Here is a 24463-nt window from a genome sequence, read left to right on the forward strand (position 1 = left end):
GAATCTTTGGAGGGAGCTCAAACTCCGTGTTTCTCAGCGACAGGTCAGAAACCTGACTGATCTAGAGAAGATCTGTGTGGAGGAGTGGGCCAAAATCCCTCCTGCAGTGTGTGCAAACCTGGTGAAAAACTACAGGAAACGTTTGACCTCTGTAATTGCAAACAAAGGCTACTGTACCAAATATTAACCTTGACTTTCTCAGGTGTTCAAATACTTATTTGCAGCTGTATCATACAAATAAATAGTTAAAAAATCATACATTGTGATTTCTGGATTTTTTTTTTTAGATTATGTCTCTCACAGTGGACATGCACCTATGATGACAATTTCAGACCCCTCCATGATTTCTAAGTGGGAGAACTTGCAAAATAGCAGGGTGTTCAAATACTTATTTTCCTCACTGTATATATATATATTGCATCATGGATAGTATTAAATAAAAGGCTTAAAGTATGCAATATAGCTTTGCACCGGGGCTGCGTTCCAAATAACGTCTTACTCCCTACGCAGGCACACTCCCTAGTGCATGAAATAAAGGATTCCGAAGCCCTACTTAGCACACTCGGTGTCTAATACAATGCCGTTTGCCCTTCATCCCGGATTTTGTAAACTTAAGCACCTCCCCTGACCGACTTCCTGTTTCTAAGCATAAATTGTTTTAATTTAATTATTATTTTTATTTACAGGCTGCGCTTTTTTTCTCTCGATATGTTCGTGCTGCGTGAACGTTTGGACGATTTTAGGTTGTTGAAACCGCCCATACTGGATTGAAAGTTATTTTTTTTTCTCGCGTTTGGTGAAGGCTGGATGAAGGAGAAGCGGAGGCGGCTGTAAACTGGTGCAGACTGGTTAGTACTGACTCCTGCATGTAGGAGAAAGCAGAGGACGGGACAAGGTGTTCATGCGCATCATGTGAATGGTCCTATTGTCTTTTCTTTTATTAGGGAGGAAAACATCCATCTATTTTCCAGTCGTTTTTCCCCTCCACCCTAATAATGAGGACACGAAAGGACATCAGTGTGCGTGGTGTTGCGCAGTCTTGTCACTACGCCAAGATGAAAGGGAGATAGTGGATGGTGGATCTTAAGCAGACTATGCTTTAGGATGCAGTAAGTATGCAGTCATGTTTGTTAGATATCATCAACCGGTTTTTCGTTGAATTTTGTTCATTTTTTATTCCTGTGGAATTCTGTGAATTGTGAAGCTCTTTGAGTTATGTTTAACACCTGCATGCATGCCTACCAATACTTGGGTCCTATAGAGGCAGAGGTTGTCAGACAGGTTGGGTTATTACAATGAACGAAAAATGTGAAATATTTAAATGTGAAAATTTAGGTAGTCCATCTATAACAGATTTAATGCTGAATATAGAAATAAATCAACACAAGTCACATTTCTTTCCAGTAGCTGCACCTGCATTTAAAAGTTTTTAGATGGACCCTATTGGATATTTAATATGCTCTCTACATCTCAGCAATCTGCAAGGTCCATCTCAGCAACTGCCAAAACCCAGGGTGGCTTTAGACTGTTCACCATTTTAGTGATCTGTTGAATAAATGCAATTTTTCATGTGATTGCCCATTAGAATTTTCTTTCCAGTCTCTTGTATTCCAGGTTTTATGTCAACAAAAAACACATTGACATGTACAGACTAGTTGAATCATCTGGAAAACAAAAAACTCTCCTCACACATCATCGTCTGAGTGCTTGCTCTTTACTGGCCTGCTTGAGGTGTTCCCTACAATCATTAATCGCCTCGCGTCTACCAGAACCTGCTGTGATTGGTTACCGTTAGTCACTTTAAGCGGCGGTGAAAGACTCAGAAATTCAGTGTATCTGGTGAAAAACGGTGGCCTAGTTAAGAGAGAGAGAAGCAAGGGGTAAAGTGTTTTGACGTCTGCAGGCTTGCATGTGGTTACCAACATCATTGAAGTGAACACCATGAAGCGGTTAAAGCGATTACATAACACTGTCACAGATGAGGAGATTTCCTGTGTTGATCTTCAGTTCTCTCTGTAAGCTCAGCACACCTGAAGTGGTAAGTTTAGATTCATTTATAGATTGTCAGCTGCAGCCTAGATCTCTATATGCTGTCATGTATTATTTTCAGAGAAGGTGATCTCATAGTTCTGTTCAAGGTTTGAGAGCTCTAGAAAAGTAGTAAAATTGACAAACTGTTGCAGTGATTACTAAAATATCTGGAAGGTTATTGTAAAATGTGACTTGAAATCATTGGAAATTATTGCATAGAGAAAATATAAATATTATATAATATTTAGCATGACATGTGGCATATATACAGATAGGGCTGCATGAAAAGTGCATTCAAAGTGATGTGTGTGTGTGTGTGTGTAATTTTTATATATATATATATAATTACACACACACACACACACACACACACACACACGTCACTTTGAATGCACTTTTCATGCAGCCCTATCTGTATATTTCACACACATATATATATATATATATAATACATCAGCTCTTACATCAGCTCTTCTGAGTACTGTGATTTATTCTTCCAACTTTTGCCCCAGTAACTACTTAGTCAAATGATTTATAACAATATTAAACATTCTTTTTAATCTGCACAATAAATGTTTTGTCAATCTTTATTTCTCGATGAACACTTTGATAAATCACACAGCAAAATGCCCCTCTGATGCTGCCAATCAGAAACAACTGACAGACATGTGATTAATATATATATATATATATATATATATATATATATATATATATATATATATATATATATATATATATATATATATATATATATATATATATATAGTGTGAAAGATACTATATATATATATATATATATATATATATATATATATATATATATATATATATATATATAGTATCTTTCACACTATATATATATATATATATATATATATATATATATATATATATATATATATATATATATATATATATATATATATTAATCACATGTCTGTCAGTTGTTTCTGATTGGCAGCATCAGAGGGGCATTTTGCTGTGTGATTTATCAAAGTGTTCATCGAGAAATAAAGATTGACAAAACATTTATTGTGCAGATTAAAAAGAATGTTTAATATTGTTATAAATCATTTGACTAAGTAGTTACTGGGGCAAAAGTTGGAAGAATAAATCACAGTACTCAGAAGAGCTGATGTATCGCATCTCGGTGAGAGGCAAGAAAGAAATATTGGGAGAAACATTGCTTCTATACAAACTGGGGGATTTTTATTACAATCTAGCAGGCCTGAATGAGACATACCACAGCAATAGATCTTATCTTGCATGCTCATTGGTCTGTTTTTAATCTTGTAAAATACGATTTAGGAGGCACTGTTTTAAACGTGAACAAGTTGAAGACAGTTTTCAAGTTTTACAATATATAAGGCCAGCTAAAGGGCATGTTAAATCCAAATACACAGCTCATTAGCATTACTGGACCAGCTGTTATTTTCCTGTATTTTTATTTTGGAATTTTGAATAGGATCTCCTGCTATTCATTAATCCTTAAATATCCCATTTAAATGTATTTTTTTCTTTTAAATGTGTACATTCTTGACTTGTGTTGGTGCTTTGGTAAGTTGTAGACCATTATTGCTGACGCACCACCCACTAAACTCTGGACCGTTCTGGATAGGTAAACACAGAAGCATGAATAAAAAAAATGGAGGAATGGAAAGAAAACAGAGAGGGACTCGGAGAAGATTCACATGGAAGCTTGTTCCGGCCACATTAAAAAAAGTTTGGCTAATTCCCGATTCCAATATGGCAGTCACCCCCTCTGTAGTGGTAGAAAGCTTTACAAATCGAAAATGAAAGAGTCTACAACCAATTGAATCACATGGTATCAATCTAAGCCTCCGATCCCTGGAGAGAACTCTGTGTAAAAATCAGTTCTGGAGGAGACGGAACAAGACAGATGAAGCAGAGGATCCTTGTTCATACACCAACAGCTCAAAACTTCAGGCCCACAACATGGTTACCGGTGGATGCACCAGAGATGTTTAAGAGAAATAAAAGTCGGAATTGCTTAAAAAAAAAAAAAAAAAAAAAATTCTGAATTAGGCAAACCTTTGTTTTTTTTTTTTTTTTTTTGCATAAAATGGGCTTTCATAAGATTCAGGCCAAACAAAACAACAGACGGTTACAAAAGTTTGGGATAATTTCAAACTCAAATATAAAGAAATAAAGAAGTAGTTTTTAATAAAGAAAAACTATTTCTTATTTGATTACCCGATTAATCATTGGAATAATCAGTAGAATACTTGATTACTAAAATAATCAATAGCAACAGCCGTGCAGCTGTGCAGTTTTCGGTTAAGGGAGCAGTGGCACCTTGGTGTCACTTTGATTTGAACTTGTGACCTTCTGATAGAGAGTCCAATGCCTTAACCACTAAGCTACCACCTCCCCAGTGACTAATTAAGATTATTATGTTCAGCCAAAAGCATATCTATGCTTCCTGAACTTCATAATATCTGCACTCAGTATAAGTATAACAGCATATGATAGAATAACATATTTAAACAGATATTTGCCCATAAAGAAATAGCACTTACATTACAGTGTTTCCTATTATATTACCTATTGTCTCATTTTGCTGTGTCAGCTATATATGGTTGAAATGACAATAATCAATCTTCTTGACTTAACTTACATTTTATAGGCCTCATTCTTTAACATCAAGGTCTTTAGGTGCAATACTGTATAGCATAATATTTAAACCGTTTTTTTTTTCTTCAAGTCAAGAAGCTTTTATTGTTATTTCTACTATATATGTAGCTGACACAGTACACATTGAAATGAGACAACATTCCTCCAGAACCTCCAGGCACATTTGTCAGCATTTAAGGAGCCCAGCAAGAGGAGGTCTGATACTGAACCAATGTATTGTATAAATACAGTGGAGAAAATTAAACCAGGTCTCTATTCTCACATCTCTCTGTAAAATATCTATTGTCTCTGCAACAGAAAGTATGTGTCACTATTACGTACTGTCTGACCAGTTGTTGTGAGCTTCATTTCATTTCAAGCTTTTAATGTTGGACATCTTATTTTATTAGACACTTCAGACGTTTTGCTTTTTAACAGTAGTCTGCTAACACAAATGATGTGTCTTGCAGAAGTTAATGAAATAGACATTAAATCATTTTCACAGGGAGTCTTTGATCAGAGAATATATACATATATATGATTAATTTTTTCTTAATACAAATTTAGATTAAGGGGGAGAGTTCATGTTTCATTCACTTTGTAAGCGAATCAAAGTCAGGATAATTATATGTAGATGGTGATTCTGTTTGTTGTACTGATTGTTTTTTTGTTTTTTTTTAGAGGGGGCGGCAGTAATCAATATAATTTAATCTAATTACACATTGGTTAATGAACATGCAGGACAACTATTTACTCCTGTTCTAACACCCACTGGATTATACCATTCTGTAAGCACATGTTGCATTATCTTTTAGTCTATAAAGGTCTGGAGGCTTATTTGAGTACATTATTCCGACCCAGTCACATGCTAATTCAATTCACTTCGTTAACTGCCCCACGTTGAACTGTCTAGACATCAAAGACACTAACGCAAATAAAAGGGCATTCGATTTAACAGAGGAAAAGCAAAGAACAAAGTTATGTTTTGAATAGTTAGTGCATTAAAGGAAAGAATGTGGCTGCTGTAGGTGACGCAGGTCTCGACGTGTGCTTCAGTAGATACGAGAGTGGAAAATATGCAGGACCTTAACTGCTTAGTGTTTCATCCAGCTTTCTTTACCAGCATTAATGCTATTTGTACTAGGAGGGTTGTAGCACAGGAAGTAATTGTAAGCATTAACCTCTTTTCCACTGAAGTATTAAACATTTACCAACTGCCACATTTTGCTGTTCTGTGTAAATATTTACAGCATCTTTGTGCATTTTTTAAAAATCTCTTTATTCAGAACTAGGCAGTATCTGTAAAAAAAAGGAACGACACTGAGGGGAAGCAGTGGGGCTCGGAAGGTTGTAGCTCAGTGGTTAAGCCATTGGACTCTGGATCGGAAGGTCATAGATTCAAATCCCTGCTGCTACTGCTGGGTTGTAAGTCGCTCTGGGTAAGGGCGTCTGCTAAATGTAATGTAAATGTATTTGCAGTTAATATGTGAGCATCTTCAGCTCTCAGAATAAGTGTGATCTGAAATTGTGTGTAATAATCTGGAATAATTTTTAATAATCTTTGTAACAGCGTTACCATAATGAAAGGTTTGCAGCCTTCTTTCCTGTCCATTCATAATAACTATTAGAAGTTAAATATTTATTTTACACCTATAACAAATGCCTTTACAACTTATACACAGCATGTGAAACCTTTACCAGATGTTTTGCCAACTTGATGTTGTTATTCTCTAAATTTGATCTAAGGCCTAGGGGTGGGAAAGCTGAGTCTCAGGCATCAAAACAGGTTTTAGAATGTGATATTACATGAAAACATTATTTTTGGCCAGTCCATAACTACAGCAAGCAATTGTGTGTTTTTTTTAAAAATAGTGTCAGATTGAGGATACAAGCTACAAGACGTGTTATGTAGTTGTTTTGGTTCTTGCAAGCTGGAGAGCTCTCTCATGGAAACTGATACTTGACAGACATTTAACAGCCTGCTGTCTTCTTTATAAATGCTTTTAGTTTAAAGTATTTTTTCTAATTCGGTGTGAGAAAGTAACTCAAATTAGTAACTCAAATTAATTAGGAAGCATTACCAAAAACTCCCAAAAGCAGCTTAAAAGTATGAAGAATACAGGAAATATAACAGGGTACTTATAATGAAATGAAACCATATCATTACAAATCATATAGGCATTACTCATTTTAATAATCAAAAGAGTTAATTGAAGGTGACTATATCTACATAATCCACATTGTAACTAGCATTGTCATTGTTAAAACTTAACATTTATATTAACATTTATTTATCATCATCTACTTTGTATCTGCTACCTAAGATTAAAGTGCAAATTGATTATGCCATGCATTTTGGTCAGTTTTCAAACATTAACTGCACCTTAAGGAAACAGAACCTGTCCTACAATGATGACATAAATAAACTCAGATTTAATTATGTCGGAAAGAGTGTGCCTAAAACTATACTTTGTTCTAATATGGATTATTAGAAGCTTTGTTATTAGGCAACAACTTTTGCAATGCTAATCAGTGGTGTTATGTTCTCTCCCATAGGAATGTTCACCCTCACAGAAGTTGCCTCTTTGAACGACATCCAGCCAACCTATCGAATTTTGAAACCATGGTGGGATGTGTTTATGGATTATTTGGGCATTGTAATGCTCATGGTGGCAATATTTGCTGGAACAATGCAGTTAACCAAAGACCAAGTTGTTTGCTTGCCTGTTCTGGACTCGTGGGAAGAGTCCGTCACCACACAGAAGCCACCAGAAACAGCTTCTGGCCTTGGGACAGGAGGAAATAGAGTGACGTTAGCAGCTGCACCTTTAGTGAGCAAAGACCAGCCTGACACAGTTGTCCACCAACTACATTTCTCTCAGCCAGCAGCAATCCTACAGCCTCAGCCAACAGGGTTAAAAACAAACATGGACTTTCAGCAGTATGTCTTTGTGAACCAGATGTGCTATCATATTGCCCTCCCCTGGTATTCAAAATACTTTCCTTACCTTGCTCTCATTCACACAATTGTCCTAATGGTCAGCAGCAACTTTTGGTTCAAGTACCCTAAGACAAGTTCAAAAATTGAGCATTTTGTGTCGATTTTGGGGAAGTGTTTTGAGTCCCCTTGGACCACTAAAGCATTGTCTGAGACAGCTTGCGAAGACTCTGAGGAAAATAAGCAAAGGATGACTGGAGGCCTCTCATTACCTAAGCATTTATCCAACAGCAGTGAGGACGGGTGTCCAAGCCCATCCACACCAATGCAAGGAAAATCCAGTGTTAAATTTTCTACTGAAAAGCCTGTAATTGAAGTTCCGAGCATGACAATATTGGACAAGAAAGATGGTGAGCAAGCTAAGGCACTTTTTGAAAAAGTGAGGAAGTTTCGTGTGCATGTTGAAGACAGTGACTTGATCTACAAACTCTATGTCGCTCAAACTGTAATTAAGACAGTCAAGTTTATTCTGATCCTGTGTTACACAACAACGTTTGTTGCATACATTGACTTTGAACATGATTGTAACCCTAATGTTAAACATTTAACTGGCTACACCAAATTTCAATGTACTCATAATATGGCATTCATGTTGAAAAAGCTTCTTATTAGCTACATTGCCATCATTTGTGTTTATGGCTTGATATGCATTCACACCCTTTTTTGGTTATTCAGGCGGCCCCTAAAGGAGTACTCATTTGAGAAGGTAAGAGAGGAGAGCAGCTTTAGTGACATACCGGATGTAAAGAATGACTTTGCTTTCCTCTTGCACATGGTAGACCAGTATGACCAGTTATACTCTAAACGCTTTGGTGTCTTTCTCTCAGAGGTCAGTGAAAACAAACTGCGGGAAATTAGCCTGAATCATGAATGGACATTTGAGAAGCTACGGCAGCATGTGTCACGGAATGTACAAGACAAATTAGAGCTCCATTTGTTTATGCTCTCAGGTGTTCCTGACGCAGTATTTGACCTAACAGACCTTGAGATATTGAAGCTCGAGTTAATCCCTGAAGCACGGATAACAGCAAAGATTTCCCAGATGATCAACCTTAAAGAGCTGCATTTGTATCACTGCCCCTCCAAAGTTGAGCAGACTGCATTCAGTTTTCTTCGTGATCACCTACAGTGCCTTCATGTCAAGTTTACAGATGTTGCAGAGATACCCCAATGGGTTTACTTGTTGAAGAACTTGAGGGAGCTCTACCTGGTGGGTAACCTCAACTCTGAAAATAACAAGATGATTGGCTTGGAATCCCTCAGGGACCTGAGGCATCTGAAAGTGTTACATCTGAAGAGCAACCTTACTAAGGTCCCAACAAACATAACAGACTTAGCCCCCCATCTGGTTAAACTCGTTGTACACAATGATGGTACTAAGCTCTTGGTATTGAATAGTTTGAAAAAGATGATGAATCTTGCTGAACTTGAGTTGCATAATTGTGAACTGGAAAGGATACCACATGCCATTTTTAGTTTGACAAATTTACAAGAGCTAGACTTGAAATCGAACAATATTCGTACTATTGAGGAGGTTATCAGTTTCCAACACTTGAAAAGGTTTACCTGCCTCAAACTTTGGCACAACAAAATCATCACCATTCCACTGTCCATAGGTCAAGTAAAGAACCTTGAATCCCTTTATCTTTCTCACAACAAACTAGAGTCGTTGCCTGCACCTTTGTTTAGTTTACCTAAGCTAAGATATTTGGACTTAAGTCACAACTCCATTATAGTGATTCCAACAGAGGTAGGATTCCTGCAGAACCTCCAGTATTTTGCAATCACAGGAAACAAGGTGGAAGTGGTGCCCAAGCCACTGTTTAAATGCACCAAGCTGCGTACACTTTGTTTGGGCCAAAACTGTATCGCTTCCTTGCCAGAGAAAATTGGCCAGCTGGTGCAGCTGATACATCTAGAGTTAAAGGGAAACTGCCTGGACCGCATTCCAGCACAGCTTGGACAGTGCAGACTCTTGCGTCGAAGTGGCCTGATTGTGGAGGATCACCTATTCGACTCTCTGCCGTTAGAGGTCAAAGATAGCATTAATCAGGAAAGCAATGTTGCGTATGCCAACGGACTGTAGGTGTTTAGTAGAGTCGGGTCACTACATCTTTTTTTGCTGGCCCCTCTTTTGACCAAAATCTGTTATCCATGTTAAATGCGATTTAAAAATTAGGACAGTGCTCTCTTTATTACTTTGGGTTGTACAAAGTTTGTCAACTTGTGAGAAATATTTGGCTCAGGACTTGTTGCACCTGAATGAAACACTTTATACCATTAAAATTTTCCCAAGCATATCAAATTACTGATTGTAAACTAAACAAGGTAGTTTAGTTTAATATTTTTTGATGTACTAAAAACACTATTTTTTTTTTAATGGAAATGTGTGAAAAAATTATGAATGCAATATTTTTTGCCCCTGATACAAAGCCAACAGTTTAATGTTAGTTAAAGTACAAATTGCTCTTTTTTTTGCCATCTTTTGTTTGTTTATGCTTCCATGTTTTGCATTTTAACTAATAGCTTTCCACACAGCACAACCCACATTGTGGTGCAGTTACTGACTGTATACATTCATTTTTGTAAGAAATCCACAAAACAAACAAACAAAAAAAAAAAAAAAATCGTTGTGTATGCAAAAAAATTATAGAGAACCATTAGTGCACCCAATGCATGGTCCATGCTGCTCATAACACTTCAGCATAGAAATTATTGTTCTATTATTTATTCTTTTACTGTTCTACTTGAACATGTTTGTCGACATGTATAAAATCAAAATTTATGTGAGAAAAAAAAAATACTGCTTAACATTGTACTTGTTACGTGAGAAAGAATTGCTTGTACTTTATACATTTTCTTTGCTTTATAAACAGTTACTTGCGTGTTTTAGTTACCAGGCTATATGCTATTTGCTATGTTGGCTACATTAAACTGTATACTCTCAGCTTTTAAGAAGTTAAGGCTGAGAGTGAATCTGAATAGAGCTTTACTATTTCCTTAATCATAATAGTTTAATTCACTAAATGTCCAGATTGCACTTGAACATTACACACTCATAGAATTATGACTATATTAAAAAAAACTAAAAAACAAAATGCAAGTAAATACTAAAAACAAAGTGTCAAAAGGTGACTGGATGAGCTAAACACAACAGGAAAATATTAGCGTTAGAGCAGCACACTGCACAGAAATTTAGCAGTTCATTAACTTTCTGAAACAGCTTTGATTGTAATGATGGCTTACCATATTTATAGTAACAGTACATTCACAGGGACAAATGATCCACATAAAACAAGTGTTGTTAATTGGGTGTTGTTAACTGTGCTGCTATTTAACAAGAAAAATAACAATATACAGTGAGGAAAATAAGTATTTGAACACCCTGCTATTTTGCAAGTTCTCCCACTTAGAAATCATGGAGGGGTCTGAAATTGTCATCGTAGGTGCATGTCCACTGTGAGAGACATAATCTAAAAAAAAAATTTCAAGAAATCACAATTTATGATTTTTTAACTATTTATTTGTATGATACAGCTGCAAATAAGTATTTGAACACCTGAGAAAGTCAATGTTAATATTTGGTACAGTAGCCTTTGTTTGCAATTACAGAGGTCAAATGTTTCCTGTAGTTTTTCACCAGGTTTGCACACACTGCAGGAGGGATTTTGGCCCACTCCTCCACACAGATCTTCTCTAGATCAGTCAGGTTTCTGGCCTGTCGCTGAGAAACACGGAGTTTGAGCTCCCTCCACGGTGGTCCCAGCTCTTTTCAGGTCATTGACCAGCTCCTCCCGTGTAGTTCTGGGATGATTTCTCACCTTCCTTAGGATCATTGAGACCCCACGAGGTGAGATTTTGCATGGAGCCCCAGTCCGAGGGCGATTGACAGTCATGTTTAGCTTCTTCCATTTTCTAATGATTGCTCCAACAGTGGACCTTTTTTCACCAAGCTGCTTGGCAATTTCCGTGTAGCCCTTTCCAGCCTTGTGGAGGTGTACAATTTTGTCTCTAGTGTCTTTGGACAGCTCTTTGGTCTTGGCCATGTTAGTAGTTGGATTCTTACTGATTGTATGGGGTGGACAGGTGTCTTTATGCAGCTAACGACCTCAAACAGGTGCATTTAATTTAGGATAATAAATGTAGTGGAGGTGGACATTTTAAAGGCAGACTAACAGGTCTTTGAGAGTCAGCATTCTAGCTGATAGACAGGTGTTCAAATACTTATTTGCAGCTGTATCATACAAATAAATAGTTTAAAAATCATATATTGTGATTTCTGGATTTTTTTTTTTTAGATTATGTCTCTCACAGTGGACATGCACCTACGATGACAATTTCAGACCCCTCCATGATTTCTAAGTGGGAGAACTTGCAAAATAGCAGGGTGTTCAAATACTTATTTTCCTCACTGTAATAATAACAAAATAATATTGTGAAGCTTTGTGTAAGATATCTAACATTTCTCAAGTGTCAGCTTCAAGATAGGAGACTTTTTCTTGGTAACATAAGTTACGTTTCCTTACCCTATTAAATTAAAGAACTACAGTGGACAGCCAGGTGAGGCTTGACTGTGTATAGCTGCCACAGCATAAGGGGTAACATCTTCCACAACACTAAAGGTAACTATAATATACAACTTAATATACTTTAATCAATAAATCGCAGCAATAAAACAGACATGCAGTGTAACTACCACCATGAAGTGTCTTGCTACAATAGCATGTACATATGTGAATAATTTCCTACTGCATTCACAACAGAATATGCAAGTTTGTTTGTTATAGGATGACACAATGTTTTTTTTACTAGATTTTTCTAAAAAATGAATATTACATTAAAGTGTATCAAATACCCTTCATATAAAAGACATTTTGTAGGTGCGGAGCCTTTGACTAAAGTCCATGAACAATTTGTTAGCTCCTATTTAACCAATCTAATGTGCATAGTTACATTATGCATTGGATTTGGTGGATAAATACTCCTAGGCTAAAGACACTCACTTATTTTTTACAATTCCACATATTTAATGTTACATTAAAAAACTTTTTGGGTTGTCAAAAACTGCTTTATTTCCATTAGTGGTCATTTTAATCCCTGGGAACTCACATGTGCCTCTTCCTATATGTAGTTCTTGTCAAAGTATTTTCAAGTGTTTGGAAATTGCTTTTAGGGAACTAGAATTCTAGACGTATGCTTTTTTATGCATTTGTTGAGTATTTCTCATGGTATCAATGGGCAAAATTGCACAGTCAATAATTTTTTACAACCACAGGTACAGTCCCACTAACTCCTATGCATGACAGATGACGATAAGAAGCTTCTAAAACTCATTAAATCAGTGTGTATGGCTTTTGTTCAGGCATTGCTGTGTTTTTTAACATGGTGTACACAAATCTCAATTCAGCAGTCTGAAAATGTCTAGTTACACTGATCTCGAACTAAGTCCACCTTAATAGTTTAAATCATAATTTAAATTGCTATAAGAAGTAAAGGTTTGTTAATTATTTCAGTATTGCCTTTCATAATGGTAATTTTGCAGACCTGAAGGTCATAGTTTTATCAAGCGTCTTTGCACAAAAATTAGAATTTTCTTTGAAAGGAATAATATCTTCACAATCATTTTCCAATAGCGTTTTGACGTTAGATATCACTTAAATGTTGTATTTTTGTTCATTAGAAATTAAGCAGTCATGGCTTTTTAAACACTGTGAATATAACCTGCCATGATATATTCACTTTAGTTGCATTGCTGCTAAAGATTTATTAACCTGGAGAATTGACCAGCTTTCAAAGAAAGTGCACTTGGCTTTAAAGCTGGCAATTTTTTTATATTCCTTGGTCTACAATATTTTTATGGTTCATTGGGTGACTCACAGCTGAAGCACACTGGTGAAAAGGTTGCTTACACCACTTAAATTACTGCTACTTCCTCTAGCGGAATGGGAGTGTTGGAAGAAACAGTAAAGGAAATGATGGTTGTGTTTCTGCGGAGACAGTGGGTGGGGATTGTGAAATTAGGTTTTGGAAATTACTGGAGTCTTATTGTCATGCAGCTACCACACACACACCAGTGTCACTGGCACACAGCAAACCCTCAGTGTGCCAAACACACAAAACCTTAGATTTCTTATCATTCTCATTATATATATATAATATATATACACATATATATATATACATATATATATATATATATATACACATACATACACACACACACACACATACATACATACATACAGTGGGCACGAAAAGTATTCAGACCCCCTTAAATTTTTCACTCTTTGTTATATTGCAGCCATTTGCAAAAATCATTTAAGTTCATTTCTTTTCCTCATTAATGTACACATAGCACCCCATATTGACAGAAAAACACAGAATTGACATTTTTGCAGATTGATTAAAAAAGAAAAACTGAAATATCACATGGTCCTAAGTATTCAGACTCTTTGCTCAGTATTTAGTAGAAGCACCCTTTTGATCTAATACAGCCAGGAGTCTTTTTGGGAAAGATGCAACACGTTTTTCACACCTGGATTTGGGGATCCTCTGCCATTCCTCCTTGCAGATCTGCTCCAGTTCTGTCAGGTTGGATGGTAAACATTGGTGGACAGCCATTTCTAGGTCTCTCCAGAGATGCTCAATTGGGTTTAAGTCAGGGCTCTGGCTGGGCCATTCAAGAACAGTCACAGAGTTGTTGTGAAGCCACTCCTTCGTTATTTTAGCTGTGGTCCAGAGCACTCTGGAGCTGTCCCTGCAGCTGAAAAACACCCCCACAGCATGATGCTGCCACCACAATGCTTCACTGTTGGGACTGTATTGGACAGGTAATGAGCAGTGCCTGGTTTTCTCCACACATAACGCTTAGAATTAAGGCCAAAAAGTTCTATCTTGGTCTCATCAGACCAGAGAATCTTATTTCTCACCATCTTGGAAAACTCCATGCAGGCTTTCATGTGTCTTGCACTGAGGAGAGGCTTCCGTCGGGCCACTCTGCCATAAAGCCCCGACTGGTGGAGGGCTGCAGTGATGGTTGACTTTCTACAACTTTCTCCCATCTCCTGACTGCATCTCTGGAGCTCAGCCACAGTGATCTTTGGGTTTTTCTTTACCTCTCTCACCAAGGCTCTTCTCCCCCGATAGCTCAGTTTGGCCGGACGGCCAGCTCTAGGAAGGGTTCTGGTCGTCCCAAACGTCTTCCATTTGAGGATTATGGAGGCCACTGTGCTCTTAGGAACCTTAAGTGCAGCAGAAATCTTTTTGTAACCTTGGCCAGATCTGTGCCTTGCTACAATTCTGTCTCTGAGCTCTTCAGGCAGTTCCTTTGACCACATGATTCTCATTTGCTCTGACATGCATTGTGATCTGGAAGGTCTTATATAGACAGGTGTGCGGCTTCCCTAATCAAGTCCAATCAGTATAATCAAACATTTCTGGACTCAAATGAAGGTGTAGAACCATCTCAAGGATGATCAGAAGAAATGGAAAGCACCTGAGTTAAATATATGAGCGTCACAGCAAAGGGTCTAAATACTTAGGACCATGTGATATTTCAGTGTTTCTTTTTAATAAATCTGCAACAATGTCAACAATTCTGTGTTTTTCTGTCAATATGGGGTGCTATGTGTACATTAATGAGGAAAAAAAAAGAACTTAAATGATTTTAGCAAATAGTCATTAAACTATATCGCATTAATTGCAATTATTATAATTGCATTATAAAAACATAATTCTAAAACCTTAACAATCTTTCACATTTTCTTTCACAAAAGCAGATGAACATTTCAGGTAAGATTACAAATACACACCTGCCATAAGATTCACACTTTTTGAACTTTCTGTTTCACGTTTATTCCTAGGAAGATATTTCACTTGATTTTGGAATGTGCTTGTGGAGATATGTGCTCATTCAGCCACAAGGGTGTCAGTAAAGTCAGGTACTGGTGTGAGGAGTGACGAGTGTGAGGAGGTTTGGGGTGCAGTCAGTGATCCAGTGCAATCCAAAGATGTTCAACAGGGTTGAGGTCAGAGCTCTATAGCAGACTACTCCAACCCATATAAACCATATTTTCATGGATTTCGCTTTGTGCAGTAATATATATTTTTTATCACACCTGCATAGTGTCACAAGATTAAGTTGTTTGTTTCATTGCAACAAACTGTCAATTCTTGCATTAATCTTGTTCCTCTTTTCTCATGCTATGTGACTAACCCACGACAGTGCCCAGTCATGCTGGAACAGATTTGTGTCTCCTATTTTAAGTCAGAGGTGTCAAGAGAACCTGAAAAATCATACTTTAAATATCTTTTAGTATCTAATTTTAAAAGTAATTTTTTGACTCATTTTGTTCGAGGCTCAAATATGCACTTGTTCACCACACCAAGACACGTTAGTGCAAAAGCCAAAAATAGTTGATTTGTCAGTTTTTATTTGCTAAAATACAAATCAAATTGTACACCCTAACACTTTATTAACCAAGATCAACACAACAGCCTCTTCGACATGCCGGAATAAAATAAAAGAACAAACAAGTCAGTCAGAAAAAAACAAAGTAGTAAAGCAATCTTTCAAAAAGGTATCTTTAATTACCAAATAAAATTACAATATCATGTTACAAAGAGCCCGTATTGCAATATACAAAAAAGTAAATGATTTTAGATAAAGTAAAACCAAATATTCAGTGCTGACTTATTTGATGCACCTCTAATTATTAGAGAGGGGGCAATACACTTATTCAACCTCAGTGAAAGCTGGTTCTCAAAGTTGTTGGAATTTATTCTAGCTGTTTTTAGACTGACAATACGTATGACAATGAGGCCAGCAGTGCTATAAAAGTCACTCACAGGCTGCAGATGCAGAAAGGGAAGTGTTAAACCCAAGTTACATCTTCAACAGAGGTGCTGAGAAGAGAGTAAAAGTTGTTTATATCTTTGATACTACACAAAGCTAGAAAGGAGCCAAAAAATACTTAGTTATAGTAACGTAAAGTACATTTACTGAAGTACTTTACACCACTGGTTTAAGTGAAGGGAAAACAATGCTACTACATCAAAAGACAATTGTGTTCCTTCAAATTTGTGATCATTTTTTTTTGGAAGAATCAATTATAGCTTGAAACGTCCCAATACTTTTGTCCATGTCCATCTTAAAAAGCATATATTTTTATGTTTATGTAGAAACAGTAAACCGCATGTATTAATAATTTCAGTTTAATCTGGTGAGTATTTTGGTGTTGAGGCTCCCTCTTGTGGGAAAATCATGTCATGACAACCAGTAATTACTAGGTTCTGTCGCGCAGTCATTATATTTGCGACACCTTTAAATCTGGTAAATTTGAAGCGATGAGTTTTTTTTTTTATTTTAACAGGTGACAAAAAAACACAGAAAGAATTTTCAGCGTCTGATGAACAACAATATGAAGCAGTGCTAAATCATTAATATGTAAACATTGCTGCAACTTTATATCTAGTATTATACAAAAACCAAACAAACAAAAAAAGGCAAAGGTTTTAGTACTCAAATCCTTTGTGAAAGGGAAAGAAGTCCTGTTGTAGGTTCAACAAAGTCATCAGCTGATGATTTCAATCAGGTGTGTTAGATTGTGGAAGAGTCCACTTCAGGGGATTCAAGTGAAAGAAAATCAAGTTTATTTCTATAATTTTTTTTATTTATTTATATATATATATATATATATATATATATATATATATATATATATATATATATATTTTTTTTTTTTTCCGATTGTGTTGATTTTGCTGTTGTTACCTTCTGATTGAGTTACATGCCTCTGCTTTATTGGTGCCTGAGTATTTATTCATGTTTTTGTTAGTTTGTTTTTTTTTGTTTTGTTTTGACTGTTTGGATAGCTAAGCATCAATCCTTAAATCTTATTAAGCTCTCCTGGTGTGAACTTGGCCTAAATGTTTGATATGGATGAGAACCCAGACAGAGTCAAATAAGTTCTTGTTTTCTTTAGATCAATATATACTTGATCCAAGGTTTAAGGATAATGATGTCTGGTGATTCAAGAGGAAAGATCTCTGAAATTGCTCTGAGACCATTTGAAGAGTCCTATGGGCCTTTTCAAAAGTAGGTTGTTTGTCGTATCGTATCTTTTTTAATCTCTTACAATCATGGAAATGTTGTATTGTGGAAAATCCAATGTTTCCTTTACAATTTCAAGATATGCAGATGAAGCACCTTCATTACTGTCAGCACCTAAGGATGCAGGCAAGTCTGTCTGTCCTTTGTATATCTTTTGTTTGTGTTTTTGCTATTTATTAGGGATGTACAAATTCAGTATTTGGTATTATGATTTGTCTTGGCTTTGTTTGTTTGTTTTTGACATTTTCTTTTATATAAATGCTTTGCATGTTTTTTTTTTTTTTTTTTTTTTTTTTCCTTTCAATCTATTTATTTATATTTATTTTTTTCTTTTTACTATTTTTCTAACCCAGATCATCTAATTGAAAATAGTAGCAGATGACATTATAGCGATACATTTTTAAACAGCTTTTTATTTATGCAAATTCCCTGGGAATGAGAATTGATGTTTATATTTATTTGCATACTTATTTGTATTAAAATGTAGGATTAATTAGCACAAGGCCTTTCTAACCTGCAAGGCCGCTTTAAAATATGCAACAAATTAACATCAACAAAGTAAATCAGATCTTTGCCTTTCCTTTTCTTTTAGAGAAGTGTGACAACTGGCAACAGTTTAGATTATTCCCATCCAAATCCTCTGAGATGAAGTGAGCTGCTGATCTTATTATAAGGAAATCTATGATCCTAATGGGTATTTAATTGGACAGTCATTTTTTATACATTTGCAATTTCTTGACCAATACTTTTCTTTTTTTTCCTACTCTCGCAAACTTTTTCCCCAGCTTTGGTACCTATGATTTTTTTGCTCATGGCGCCGCAAATGCTGGAAGTGATGGAACACAAACTGCCCCTCAGCTCGATGATGTGCCATTAGACTGCCGTTTGCCGTATCTTGGTTCCTCTAGGAGGTCAAGGTCACCATTTTCAGACAGTGATAGCAGTCAGTACACCTCCTTCAGTGATATCTCAGGCTCGTCTACAGTATTTGACACGCCGTGCACAAGGCCTAGCCCTATTGGCTCACGTGGGCGAGGAGGAGATACTGCTGCAATATGTAGAGCGAAAAGCAGAGGGGTGAGTACAACGATGTAAAGAAAAATAATGCAAAGGTTTAAGAATGGATGGCAAACTCTAATGTGCAGGTGTGCTTAAACGAATGCTCTATATGCTAAAACGACTACATATCAGGTACATGACCATTTTATTTTTTTGGTTTAGTTTGCTTTTACCCAATGTATATCTTTCTCCATTGTTCTTTTTTCTATATTCTGTTTAATTGGACAGTTTTCTCGTTTGTACCCCTCGTTAAGGTTTTCAATAAAAAAAAAAATACTGTTGTTTTGTTAATTATTTTTACAGGAATATGTCCTTTTATATATACAGGGTGAGTTTTGATAGAGTTTGTCCTCATGGACTTATAAAGGTGTCAAAAAGACTTAAAGCACAATTTTTTTCTCAGCTGCATATGTTAAAAAAAAATTAAATAAAAAAAATTGATAGAACGGATAACAAATGTAAATAAAAATGTTTGTATTTATTATCAGATTTTCAGGTCAAGGGGTGCTGTTAACATCCAGAGCTTTTATTCAAATATGGAGACATCAGCGTCTCGTGGCACAAAGCGAATGCTAATAGCCCCAGTCCCTGCGGGCAAGTTTGCCAAGAAGCAGAGGGTTGAAATGAGCATCAGCACAGGTTTGTTTGCATGATAGTGCTTGTACTGGATTCAAATTCTTGGAGGAAAAAAACTTTTAACAGTATGTAATTCTATAGCATCAAGGATTAGAAAGGATGCAGAGAATAAAAACTGAGACAAATACTAAGATCTTTCATTGTATACTTCTAGTTTAAATTGTTCCCTATTGAAAATATTTTTTGAAAATAATTTAGCGTTTCTCATTACTTTCTTCAAATTGCATTGTATAGGTGACAATGTTTTTTCTTTTTTCCATTAGTCCTGTCCAGAATTCATCAATTCCTGCATGCCTGGCTACAGGATGTTATGCAGTTAATTAGATTTTGATTTAGCTGGAATGACTGCAGGAAATTCTGTCTAGAAAATATTTTTCTGTATGAAGTAAATCACACTGCAATGTAGAATGATGATCTGATGTAAGAGCTGGTAAACTGCCACATCCTGTTTCAAAAAAACATTCTTCAAGTTAAGCAGAATGTTTTGAATGTGACAATCAATTAATGTTTATGCTATGACACTTGTGCAATGACTCTTAAATGTTTAGGATGTTTAATGTTCTTTTATTTCAACTGAAGTGTGTAAACCTGAAATCCAGAAATATTACATTAGTCTGTTTATATGATGTGTATGGTTTGTCTAGTGTGTGGTTTATTATTTTTAATATATATTTTTCTTATTTTCCCATTCTTAGGACTGAATTTTGCAAAGGTGAAAACATACATGCCATTCATTTACTACACTTTTTTTAATTATAATTATTACTAATAGTGGTGTGAAAGTGTTTGCCCCTTCCTGATTTCTTATTTTTTTGCATGTTTGTCACACTTAATGTTTCTGATCATCAAACTAATTTAAATATTAGTAAAATATAACACAAGTGAACACAATATGCAGTTTTTAAATGAAGGTTTTTATAATTGAGGTAAAACAATTATTTTGTTTGCCCCTAAACCTAATAACTAGTTAGGCCGCCCCTAGCAGCAACTGCAATGAAGCGTAACTTGCATTGAGTCCATTACAGCGCTGTGGAGGAATTTTGCTCCACTCATCTATGCAGAATTGTTGTAATTCAGCCACATTGGAGGGTTTCCGAGCATGACCCACCTTTTTAAGGTCATGCCACAGCATCTCAGTAGGATTTAGGTCAGGACTTTGACTGGGCCACTCCAAAGTCTTCATTTTATTTTTCTTCAGCCATTTAGAGGTGGACTTGCTGGTGTGTTTTGGATTATTGTCCTGCTGCAGAACCCAAGTTCAGGATTTTTTGGTAAACAGCAGAATTCATGGTTCCATTTATCACAGCAAGTCTTCCAGGTCCTGAAGCAGCAAAACAGCCCCAGACCATCACACTACCACCACCATATTTTACTGTTGGTATGATGTTCTTTTTCTGAAATGCGGTGTTACTTTTACCCTAGACGTAATGGGACACCCATCTTCCAAAAAGTTCACCTTTTGTCTCGTCAGTCCAGAGTATTTTTTTTCCCAAAAGTCTTGGGGATCATCAAGATGTTTTCTGGCAAAACTGAGACAAGCCTTTTGTTCTTTTTGCTCAGCAGCGGTTTTTGTCTTGGAATTCTGCCATGCAGACCTTTTTTGCCCAGTCTCTTTCTTATAGTGGCATCATGAACACTGACCTTAACTGAGGCAAGTAAGACCTGCAGTTTTTTGGATGTTGTGGGGTCTTGGATGACCTCTTGGATGAGTCGTCGCTGTGTTCTTAGGGTCATTTTGGTCGGACGGCCAGTCCTGGGAATGTTCTCCACTGTTCCATGTTTTTGCTATTTGTGAATAATGGCTTCTGTGGTTCGCTGGGGTCCCAAAGCTTTAGAAATGGCTTTATAACCTTTTCCAACTGATCTCAATTACTTTCTTTTTTTTATTTGTTTCTAAATTACTTTGGATCTCAGCATGATGTCTAGCTTTTGAGGATCTTTTGGTCTACTTCACTTTGTCCGGCAGGTCCTATATAAGAGATTTCTTGATTGTGAACAGGTGTGGCAGTAATCAGGCCTGGGTGTGGCGAGAAAAATTGAAGTCTGGTGCAATAAACCACAGTTTTAACTGGGGAGCAAACACTTTTTCACACAGGGGCAGGTAATTTTGGATTTTGTTTTTCCCTCAATAATAAAAACCTTCATTTTAAAAACTGCATGTTATGTTCACCTGTTATCTTTTACTAATATTTAAATTAGTTTGATGATCTGAAACATTAAAGTGTGACAAACATGCAAAAAAAAATAAATCAGAAAAAACTTTTGCACAACACTGTACATGAATTCTGTGGTTTACTTTTTTAAAGTTACTTTTTATTATTATTGTTTTTGAAGGACAGTCATGTTTCCTCTGATGAAAAGGATATCAAGGGAAAAGAAGCTGGTATGTTACACTTTATAACATTTTTAAGATTAATGAAAACTGGAATCACTTAAAACTGCATGTTACTTCACACATGAGAATCAATGTGATTAAATGTTGTTTGCACATTTATAAGGTATTCTGCTCAAGTATTCCTCTTTTAATCTTGAGACTTTTCCAGGATAATAAGTCAGTGGATTTTCTTTGTCACCAGTGGAGGAGAAGCGTGTTAGAGTCCGAGAGAAGCGAAGACGTAGACGAGAGAAGAACTGTGAGAAATATGGAGACAAGCACAGGTAATAAAAGTTCAGACGTGGCTATGAATCACTCGTGGAATATAAACCCGAGTGCTATTGTTTTTGGATTAAATACACACTATATGGATAAATGTTTTATGGAAACCAGATACGATTCATGTGTGCTTTCTGAACATCCCATTCCACGTTTAGCCCCTATTTGCAGTTATAATCTACTCTAGCCACTAATATGTCCTACTAGATTTTGGAGTGTGCTTGTGGAAATTTCTAGTGTGAGGAGGCCTGGGGTGCAATCAGTGTTCAGATTCATCCCAAAAGTGTTCAATAGGTGTTCACTCAAACCCATGTAAAACCACATGTTCTGGCATTGTGCAAAAGGGCATTTTCATGGTGTGACAGGTTTTGGTATCTCAGTTCAAGTAAGGGGAAGATTTTATGCAATCACATGCAAATACATCTTATACAATACTTCTACCACATCATGATAATGTGATCTATCTCTATAGATTTCATTATTGCTGGATATTTGTGATGTTTGTTTCAAATCAGTGATGTCTCCAAATGAATCTGCCTTAAAATGTAAAACTAAAAGGCCAGTTGAACGCTTACACATTTGCAATGCTTAAGGAAGTGATTGTGATGCGTTTTGTTGTAATATCCTGCTTTAACATCATCACAGTCCCATCGTTCACACACACCTGGTATATTTCTCCTTAGATTAGCCTTCACATGTGCCTTTTGTAAATTTCGCACTTTTGAGGACAAAGACATCGAGAAGCACTTTGGAAGCACATATCACCATGAAACACTTGACTACATTCGACGGCAGGCCAAGTTTGATGACCGGGTCATTAGCTTTCTCCACGTATGTTTGCTTTAAAAAATATATATATTTTAAAAGTATTCATTGGCATATGATCATGTAATTTTTTTTATTTATTTCCGTCAAAGGACTGTATGGTGCACAAGTTTCGTAAAACGGTGTCTGCCTTGTGTAAGTTGCACAACCTTTCGGACCAGAAAGCAAACCCTAAAGTCATGGAAGGTAGGTTATTCCTACATCTTTCCATTATAAATCCAATCCATTCCAATTTATTTTGATCTCTCTCTCTCTCTCTCTCTCTCTCTCTCTCTCTCTCTCTCTCTCTCTCTCTCTCTCTCTCTCTCTCTCTCTCATTTTTTCTATCTTAACATCTAGACAAAGGAAAAAAGTAGTTTTTTTTAAGGAAAAAATGTTTAAATAGTCTAATGTAAGGGATAACAAGAACAAATTTCTCCCGGAGTTTCCATAGAATTAATGTAAATCTTTTAACAGCATTGTTTTTAGTTAATAAATCATTAAAGAAAAACTTTACTGTTAACTCAACAAACTGTTAAGTTGCTTATTTTTCTATAACACCCCCATTGTGTGTTATGTCTGACACATAACAAATGGTTAAGGTTTTACCTCCAAATTTTATTCATGCTATTCAGGGGTGACTGAGGATGACTACATGAGGAAGATGGAGGTGGTGCACTGTATGGCCTGCAACATTTACATTCCTGCTGTCTTTTCTTCTGTCCAGCAGCATCGCTGTTCCCCTCTACACCTAAAAACTAAATTGGTACATCAACTCTGAACTGCTGTAAATATGTAATGCAAATTGTACCATCCAATTTCACCCAGTTTTAAATTAAAATGGTGTGTTTTTTTTTTTGTCCTCTAAAGGTGTACAAAGAGCAGCTGAAACGGGAGAGTGTGCTGACGGCCAAAGCTATTATAAATAATGATAGTGTTAAAATTCGCTATGAGAAATACATCAAGGTAACTGTGAATGCCACTTATAAGCTCAAATATTTTGCATTGTTATAAATAAGTTAATGATGGTGTAAATGTGATGGTGAATTGTAATTTCCAGGGAGAAGACCCTTTTGTAATGGATACTAAAGAAGACACTAGATCAGATTTGTCTGAAGCCGAGGACGATAAGATGGGAAATTATGATTAAAAATGAACATGCTCTGATGCTTCATATGCACGAGTTCAATCAAACCATATAATGTCATCCAGCATTAGGATCTCTGTGTCAGATTGTGTTCTTCCTTTAATAAGCAGAGTTTGTGCTTTTGAGATTGTACTGTTCCTCTTTGTGCGATTTGTTCATTTTCAGCTTAGTGTATATGGCAGTATTTCAGGTGTTGATGCATATAGTATTGGGATAGAGATGGGATCAAGATGGTTACTGTGTAAAGTGTTGTATTTGTGTTGGAGAATTATGTATGTCTGTTTGGGGCAAAGTATTAAATTATACTCGTCATACTTTGTGTCCATCTATTCTTTTATCTTTGCTAGTTTCAAGTCCCTGTACCCTTTATTGTTCACCCACTTGCTT

The 24463-nt window shown here is 36.2% G+C and overlaps 2 protein-coding genes across 4 annotated transcripts; both read left to right on the plus strand.

The window, feature by feature from the left end:
* The first annotated feature begins 564 nt into the window (after positions 1-564).
* On the plus strand, positions 565-10648 carry lrrc8db (leucine rich repeat containing 8 VRAC subunit Db). 2 transcript variants are annotated; one of them, XM_083569050.1, is made up of 3 exons: positions 565-848; positions 945-1109; positions 7225-10648. In XM_083569050.1, the coding sequence occupies exon 3, from the start codon at positions 7227-7229 to the stop codon at positions 9750-9752; it is 2526 nt and encodes an 841-aa protein (XP_083425176.1). In that variant the 5' UTR covers positions 565-848; positions 945-1109; positions 7225-7226; the 3' UTR covers positions 9753-10648. The 2 variants fall into 2 exon arrangements, with proteins under 2 accessions (XP_083425176.1, XP_083425177.1); XM_083569051.1 differs by lacking the exons at positions 565-848; positions 945-1109 and adding exons at positions 4732-5456; positions 5955-6107.
* Positions 10649-16948: 6300 nt separating this feature from the next.
* On the plus strand, positions 16949-24390 carry znf326 (zinc finger protein 326). 2 transcript variants are annotated; one of them, XM_083569687.1, is made up of 14 exons: positions 16949-17259; positions 17650-17762; positions 17857-17903; positions 18370-18427; positions 18563-18854; positions 19325-19475; positions 20168-20184; positions 21807-21855; positions 22049-22130; positions 22809-22956; positions 23043-23136; positions 23565-23695; positions 23800-23895; positions 23990-24390. In XM_083569687.1, the coding sequence occupies exons 2-14, from the start codon at positions 17683-17685 to the stop codon at positions 24077-24079; spliced, it is 1335 nt and encodes a 444-aa protein (XP_083425813.1). In that variant the 5' UTR covers positions 16949-17259; positions 17650-17682; the 3' UTR covers positions 24080-24390. The 2 variants fall into 2 exon arrangements, with proteins under 2 accessions (XP_083425813.1, XP_083425814.1); XM_083569688.1 differs by having other exon boundaries at positions 16949-17111.
* Positions 24391-24463: the final 73 nt, after the last annotated feature.

The sequence above is a fragment of the Silurus aristotelis genome (assembly GCF_946808225.1).
Source record: "Silurus aristotelis genome assembly, chromosome: 2".
Taxonomy (NCBI): domain Eukaryota; kingdom Metazoa; phylum Chordata; class Actinopteri; order Siluriformes; family Siluridae; genus Silurus; species Silurus aristotelis.